This window comes from Vanacampus margaritifer, chromosome 11 (assembly GCF_051991255.1).
Source record: "Vanacampus margaritifer isolate UIUO_Vmar chromosome 11, RoL_Vmar_1.0, whole genome shotgun sequence".
NCBI lineage: Eukaryota > Metazoa > Chordata > Actinopteri > Syngnathiformes > Syngnathidae > Vanacampus > Vanacampus margaritifer.
The window spans coordinates 21434090-21442780 of record NC_135442.1 but is presented as its reverse complement, the minus strand read 5'-3'; the positions used below and the strand labels follow the sequence as shown (position 1 = coordinate 21442780).

At 37.3% G+C, this 8691-nt stretch overlaps 1 protein-coding gene across 3 annotated transcripts in view; it reads left to right on the top strand.

Moving 5' to 3' along the window:
- dpp10 (dipeptidyl peptidase like 10) overlaps positions 1-8691 on the top strand; it is a 172906-nt gene that overhangs the window by 121589 nt on the left and 42626 nt on the right. For 2 of the 3 annotated variants that reach the window (XM_077580498.1, XM_077580499.1), the window contains exons 4-5: positions 7483-7577; positions 7687-7761. The exons of the other annotated variant lie outside the window; for it this stretch is intronic. In XM_077580498.1, the coding sequence (XP_077436624.1) occupies positions 7483-7577; positions 7687-7761 (170 nt within the window). The remainder of the gene's footprint in view (positions 1-7482; positions 7578-7686; positions 7762-8691) is intronic. 3 annotated transcript variants of the gene reach the window in all.

Genomic DNA, 8691 nt, shown 5'->3' with positions numbered 1-8691 from the left:
TCATGATCTCATATCTATTTGGACTAGAAGTCATAAAAAAATAATTATTATATAAAATATATATGCAGTATAATAGAACATACTGTATATAAATAATGTAATGTAATAATGTAACATTTTGTAGCATCCTCGGTTGAAATAAAGGTGGTCTCTCCAACTGATGGTTCACAACTTTTATTAAACCTTCCTTTGTTGAACACACTGTAAGAGCTACAATACAAATAAACAAAAATTGCCATTAATAACTGTGGCGCACACACGTCTTCTCTGCACTTGGAAGACGGCGCTACTAAGTACGTCGGTTACTTACGCCAGTTACTACCGGTTTATGAGACCTTTTCCTGTATCCTTCAGAATAAAAATATTAACTATATTATAATAGCACAATAAAACAATGCAATTCTGTAATACAAAAATGCAAAAACAAAATTAATAGAAGGGTCATTTACATATTTGATTTTAGAAAACCTGAGGGGAAAAATATAAGTATATATTTTTTTTGCCCTGCAATTTGGCGCCCCCTCCACTAAATGGCGCCCTAGGCTACCGCCTAGTTTGCCTAAGCCCTGATTGATTGAAGTCTTTTTTTCAAACATAACCTAGAACATAACAAAAACAGTAAACTCAACAAAATCAAAACAAAACAAATCAAAAAATAATCAATAAGGAATGAAATCATTTAACTGAATGCATTATTATTATCATCAGTTTTTTTACAAATTTGTTTTAGATCATCTCACTGGCCAGGGCAATGGAGGTTAGGGTGAGGGGGTCTCACACAGGCACTGACGCTCTGGGTGAAGGCTTGCTCCAAGTTTTCACTTCTGTGATCACCCTTGCCAATTTTACCGCCTGTGGAGTTCTGCTGCACTTTCTTATAAACGTCCTTTGCATGCCTAGACCTGCAGGACTTGTGCAAATCAGTTCCTTCTTCTGCTATCAAGTCAAGGGCTATCAGCGCAGATTTAAATTAAATGAGGGAAGCCGCTCGATTGGCGGAATCAAGTTGACTGTGTTCACTCCCACAATAGAGATCCGGACATTGACGTCACACGACCCAAAATTGGCGTTAGCACAGCCATTTTGGCAGCACAGAATACACGTCTGGCACTTTGAGTTAACAGCAAACACCACACTTTAACAATGATTGACAGCTGTTGTGGACCAGCTGCCATTGAGCATTCTCCAGGCTACCAAAAGAGGACCCAATGTGCAGGGAATGGAGCACGTTTACATGATGGCTGAATCAGCAGATACTAACTGTTAACACATGCAAAATGTGGGGGAGATAATCAATTTCGTTCATTTTTACTGCTACAGTTTAAAAGATATTACACAGTTAAATTTAATAAGTGATCAACACCTTAAAGAAGACTTTTTACGGCATAAATGGTTGCAGCCGCTGCCGGATTATAATAGTCACGTGACGTCAGGATCTCTATGGCACAAATTGCTCTATTATAAATCCACCACTATGCGCCTGCTTGCACGCATCTCTGAAAATATCAAAACAAGGTTTCACCGCACCTTGCGCTAGACTTTGGCTGGGCGCGGAAACAAAGCCCCAAGTCTGAGGGACTATGTCTTTTTTTATTAAATCTTTCAATCAAAATATGCCCTGATGCGAAACCGGTCTGTGGTGCAATAAGAGTGGACATCAAACAGCTGCCTAAGAGAATTGTGCTTCGTAAGGTAGAAAATTGTAAGATAAGATAGCTAATCGCATTGTCCCATACTGTGAATCAGAGGTGGGCAATTCATTTTTCCAATGAGCCATGCAACTCAGATGTGTTAAATATAAATGTGAAGTCTTTTTTTTTTATAAAACATCCATTCATCCATTTTCTTAACCGCTTGTCCTCACAAGGGTCGCGGGGAGCGCTGGAGCTTATCTCAGCTGGGTTCGGGCAGTAGGCGGGGTACACCCTGAACTGGTTGCCAGCCAATCGCAGTTTTATAAAACAGTAAATTGTATTAAAAAAACTGTTACTGTTATGTTGTTATAATAATTATTATTGATTTGATTTGTACTTCTTAGGGGTGGGTGATACAGCTTAAAAATGATATCATGATATTTCAAATAAATTTGTGGTGACGATATTTATACAGACGCTCCCCAACTTACGAACGAGTTACGTTCCGAGCGATCGTTCGTAAGGTGAATTTGTTCGTAAGTTGCTTCAGTGCTATATTTTGTATTATAATTTATGTTTAAAGAGAATACGTACAGTACTGTACTACGTATGTTAGAGAGAGAGAGCGAGAGACACACACAGTATGCACATGTACGTAATAAGATAAATAAAATGAAGTTTAACTTACTTTTGGAAGATGTACTCGATGCTTAAGGATTTGATGGAGGAGGAGGAAGAGGAGGATTTTATCTCATGAGAGGTTCTTCGTCGTCGCTGGAATGGGCTTCAAAAGTTACTTCCTCCTCCGTAACTTCATTGTAGGAAGAAGTTGAGGGTCGCGGAGAAGAAGATGAGGGTTGATGAGTATCTTCCTTGGAGGATTTACTAGAAACTGGCCGAAAGAAGCGATCTAACTACGATTGCACAGTTTTCTTCTTTTTTCATCATAAATGATGCGGTAGCACTGTATGGCATCATTCAATTGATTTGCAACCTTTGTGCAACGTTCAATATTTGGGTCTTGCTGCTCGAAGAGTGCGATGGCTTTATCTATAAGCGACAGGCGTTTCTTCTTCTTCCTCCTCCTCGACACGTTGCTGAGCCTCCAATGCTGGGTGAGCTCTCACAGCGCCAAGCGTCGGTATTAGTGGCGGAAAGAAGCACTACAGTACTCGGAAAAAGGTGCGCAATAAAAAATCTAACTTACAGCATCTCTTTCCGAACATTTTTTGACATGCGCGCATGCGCGCAGACATGTTCGTATGTACCGTTGTTCGTAACACGAATGTTCGTAAGTAGGGGAGCGTCTGTATTATTATTATATTTATATTTGACCATATTTGTACCATAATAATTACTGAACAAATTTGTGATTAGTGCTTCGAAATAGTTACACAATATTTAAGCCACCTTTTTTCATAATTGAAATAATAATAAAAACTAACCAGGTAGTGTTTTCTAATTATAACATAACTGCTTACAGCACTTAAAACCACATTTAGTTAGCAAATACAAAGAAAACACAAACCTTCAGAAGTCAATGGCAAATTGCATGAGTCAAGAAAGTCTATTATTTACTCCCGTGTGATTGATCCTTGTATCGTAGAGGCAAAAAACTTCACTAATGATACGATAGCAGCCAGTTTGTGGCGTCATGCATTGCACACCACAGGCAAGTGTGTTGTTGAAAAATGTTTTCCTCTGCGATTGTTTAGGCAGTGGTTATTTTGCCGTAACCGTCAACTCTTCGTTATTTTGCCATGAACGTCTCCGATTGGTCAATCAGAAGAGCGAGAAATTCTTGGCCTGCCATTGAATGCCGTGATTTCTTGCAGACATTTATAAGAAGGTATGGTAGGCCGTATGATGTTACAGATTATGTCATCACATCCCTCCAGTGTCAATTTCGTGATATTTTATTTTTTTATCACCCAAAAAAATACACCGGTAATATCGTAGATGGTATGATATAGAACAACCCTAGTACTTCTGTATGTAGAGACCTATACTTCCGTGTCCTGTCTGCTTCTGGGTCCAAATACTGTTCCTCATGTCACAACAAAATGCATGACGCACAAGGCTTCAGTTAAGCCAAAACTAAAAGGCTGTAAAAGACACAAATGCAAAATACTGTCCATGTTTAGTATGTGAATTATATTTATGCTTGAGCTAAAACATGCAAATAAACACCGCTTTGAATGTCCATCCAGCCATTCTTCAAACTGCTTAGGTTCAATTTAAGACAATACATCTTTAAGGATTTTTAAAAGTACAGTATTTCCCCTCCCGTCCTGATCTTCCCTGCTTGCTGAGTTTTTTATGCTGTAATTCCAGCCTCCCACCGAATCTTCTTCTAAAATCAAAATCATGGAATTGGTCAGCTGGTTTTTCAACGCAATCGACACAAACTTTTCGACGACAAGAGTGGGGAAGTGGGAACCTGCTTGTTCAGACTTGGATTCCTGGAATGAGATGAATGTATGAACAAATGTTGATGTTTTTCATGGAGGACGTGGAAGATGCATACATTACTGGAATGCTGATAACCGGTATTTTGATGTTTGTTGCTGGCAGTTTCCTGATTCAACACAAAGTTTCTAAGACACAGGCATGTCTTCGAAGGAGAGGTCTGACAGTGTGTCGAAATGAGCTACCCATGACACGATGAACACTCGTGCTAAAACTGCTGAGGTTGTGGAGACAAGGGAATAGATTATGGCCACCTGGTTGTCCTGTCGACCATTATAAGGAGATAGGCAAAACAACAGGAGTAGGAAGGGGGCCCACCAAATGCAATTTCTTATAATAGAAATGCTAGATGGAGCTGGCTCCAGCTAAAAGGTAACCCTAAATATTATGGATATGCATGTCAAAAACACCTCAACTGTTTACGTCTCATAATCAAACATTTGTAACTCTAACCCATACAATCGTAGTAGATATTGTACAGTGTAACTATTTACAAAGCTCAAACCAAATTAGCTGCAGAGGTAGGCTTAAGGAAGAAAACGTATTGCAGAGAGAATTCATTATTCATTGGGTTACAGACATTGGGCATTACTTATGCATCAGAGTCTTAGCTTGTTCTTTTTCAGGTACAAGCATTCTATTATTTAAGGTGACAAGTGCTGTGCAGCGCAGTAATGTTTTAAAGATCACGAGACAGAGTTCTCTTTTATCAGCTCTGAATGTTATTTTTTTCAGTCATAATTTTACTTGAGTTTTTCCAACAGCAGGAAAATGTGCAAATACATGTGGACCTACATCCTTTTTTGAGACTTGGTTTAAAAGGGTCGAGACTGAGACAAACACCATTGGTAGGATATTTCATCAGTAGTATTGTTCTCATTGGATCTTTTGTTGTATTTTGTATTCTTGTATTAATATACGGTAATATTGTTGCAAATCACAGTAATAGCTAATGAATTCAATCAATAGTATGTCAATGTATTGTCAAGTATTGTATGGAGATTGAGAACCCAAATGCAAAGAAGCACGGTGTGGAGGCACAGGTGCTCAAAAAAAACTACTTAAAAAAACAAGGTAAGGTAATCTAGAATCCCCAAAACGCTAAATTTACAAAGTCCGAGCACATGAGTCCAATTAACGAACTAACACTTGACTCAGTGACACAACAGGCCAAGGACATGACACAGATAATGAACCGACAAAGACTGAAAGAAAGCAGGGAACTTATGCTGCATTCGAGGAAAGTGGGAAGATGGACTTTTCAGACTTCATACGAAAAAGTATGTAAGTAAGTCAAGGGAACACCCCCTTGAACTTGGAAATCCCACAACTACAATGGCGACCCCTATGGAAACACAAAACACAATTTACTTGAGAATAAAACTGGATAGCTTTCTTCATTAATAAATATTCAACATAACTTAATGTAACACAACGTACGTGACAGTATGCCGCTATCTCCGTGCATGAAATAATACGGTGAACTTCTGAATTGTATGGAATGCTTATGAAATAGGATAAATAAATCCATAATATTTACCTCAGCTGATCGGATGACACGAGGGACCAGGATGACAAGCACAGGTGGACATGATAAAACTTGACAAGACATTAGTCAGGTTTCCATCCAAATGTTTCAAAAACTTTAAGCGAATTTTGTGAAAATACGCAAACCAGACTTGCGACTTATGCCCGTTTCCATCTGTTCTTCTTTTACGAATATTGAGAGTGGACTCCGCCGCTGTAGGTGGTGGTATACACCATACTGAGATGTGATCCACCAGTAATTTAAAAAAAGAAGAAGAAGGCCAGGAAGTGACTGCGCCTTGCGATGATATCGTATGAGTTTGCTTTTGTAATTCTTGATAAACAGTAACGTTTTTTTGTTGTTTTCTATCCAAAATTGCATTAATATTCACTTCTTTAATTAATTTTGAGAAGATTTCTGTTTTATCTTCCCCCCCAAACATACCTTACTTTATCGTCCGCCATTGCTTTGTGACTACAAATGTAGATGTGACGTAATATCCGGTCAAACATGCAACGTGTGTCTGGTATTGTCAGCCTTTATTTACAAAACCTGTTTCTACTTTCCATAGCAAAAAATTTGCATTTTTGTTTTTTCGATACGCTTCAAAATCCATCCTCTTCAAGCATAAACACTTTTCTTTGCAAATTTTGGGCCCTTTTTTGAAATACGTTTCCATTAAATTTTATTTTTGCATTTCTTAAACAACTAAAATGCAACCAAAACAAACAAAACACAGATCATGACATGTATAAGTTGATGAAACTGCAGAAAAGCCAGAACTTTTGGGATGTATTAGTTTGAATGTGATCAAAACTGTGTGTGTGAGAATGTGGGTATAATGATATGTAATAATGTAAGTTTATATCTTGTTTGTGTTTGGATATATTATATGTGGAACTTATTTATTATGAAATTACCGGGAGTCAAAAAGAACAAGTTGTGGGACTAGATGATCTGAATTTGTACTTTCTACTGACTTTGGAACATGTGAACTGTACTTAACGATGTGCTTGAGGTGCTTTCTTGTGTTTTATTTTATTTTTTACTTTCTTCTGCAATATTTTTTGTTGATTGTTTACCTCTTCAATAAACAAATAAACAAACAATGTGACTTCTTGAATATGCAATGTTATTCACATTTTGTTTTGTGGACATTTTAGATTATTTTAATTGAGAGTTAGTTGCAGTAATCGTAATTGCACTTAATACCGTAACAATCATTGTCAGATCCACCTTCTCATTGGTAATTATGCACGTTGCATGTATGACAAGATGACTTTAATTAATGCTGATGGTTTTCATCCCACACTTTCCCAAGGGCTTTTTTTTTGATTAATTAGTCTGTGTAAAGTAGTTTTTTTTATGTAAGGAAAGGAGAATTTTTAAATGAAATGTAAGATTTTCTTAGTATGTACATACAACTGGTGGTGATTCCCCATTCCTATTTTGTTGGATTCTGACTGTTCTGCTCTTATTGAAACCATACAACAGAGACATTGTCACTTCTAAGCATCTCAGTACAAAGCTGTTTTTCTACCAGCGCTGTTACCTTGAAGATTAAATGTTTAGGGAGAAGCCTTTTGTGCCGTCTGGCTCTTAAATCTTTTTGGATTTGTACACATTCACATCATGTGTCAGTCTCAAAAGCCTGAGAGATTGCTTGTCATCTCCTACGTTAAATAATTGCAGGTGATAACGATGTCAAGGGAAAATGTTTGTTTTGACACCTTTGTAATGCTTGATGTTTTTCCCAATTGAGTCAAAATACATTTGTGTGAAAGTATTAGCAAGGTCTTTTCTCAAAATGCTGAATGCTTTTTTTTCTTTATCCCCTTTGTTTCTGCACAGATTCTGAAGTTATTTACAGAAACAGTGATGGCCATGTCATCAAGTTCAACATCCTTTCTAACGAAACAGAGATTGTTCTATCAAATACAACTTTTGTAAGTACACTAATTAGGGAGTAATTTTAGTAGAAATATGTATTTTTTGTGACCCAACGGTTATACTTGAGTTCTGCATCTGACACTGCGTTTTCTCCCTTTACCTTAGATAAATTTCAATGTGGCCAAGTACTCTATATCCCCTGACTTGAAGTATGTGCTTTTTGCCTATGACGTCAAACAGGTAGGTTTGTTTAAAAACAGTCTTCGCTGTTCATACATTGACTGATTTCTCTTAATGAGTTTTGAGTCTCTTGAGTTGATGGCACAGTTCAAAAACATGTATGTTACGTTAGGCAAAGATTCCAAATAAACGGTGTGAATATATGTCCTTTTTACTGGCTAAAAATCCATTGATAATGTGCTCAACTTTCAACAGGAAGTCAACCGTGATGAGTACAGTGCAACTTTGTTTTTTGGAAGGCAAAAAATAAATAAAAATAATCAAGCATACATCTTTCCCAAACAACCTAACAAACTGTTGCCTTGATGCACACATCTTTTCATATACTACGAATTGTCAATTAAAAACCATTATTCATGTGTTACCTTTCATCTTTCCTTTCGGGTAGTGGACGTAAATGAGCAAGTGGAAGTTTTCAGAAGTCACTTGATGAACACATCCTCATCTCATGTCTTGTTTGGTCTTTGCACAGATTGAAACCAATTGTTCTTGTTTTTAAGTGAGAACATTTTATTTGCAGAGGAAATTACTTGGACTAAAGACTCTATTTGAGGTCATGTAAAAAAGGGAAAAGGGGAAAAACGATTTTTGCAAGGAATTGAAAGTCAAAGCTTAAGATTTTGAGTTTTGTGGGAAAACTGTATAGAACATACACATACTTAAATAAAATTTTGGCTGAGGAAGATTATGAACATGTGTCCTCTACTACAGTCCCACATACTCGCAGCCCAACATGGGTGTTATGGAAAATATATATTGGAAATTTGTTGGCGTTTTTTTACAGAATTTTGGGGGGTTGTAAAAAACACAGTGAATAAATAAAACATGTCCAAGGCATGTCGATGAGCATCAATTATACGCTGATTTACGCTATTCACCAGTCCGGTCCCTATCGGCTGCGAGGAGGTGGGGTCCACTGCATAATTTGAT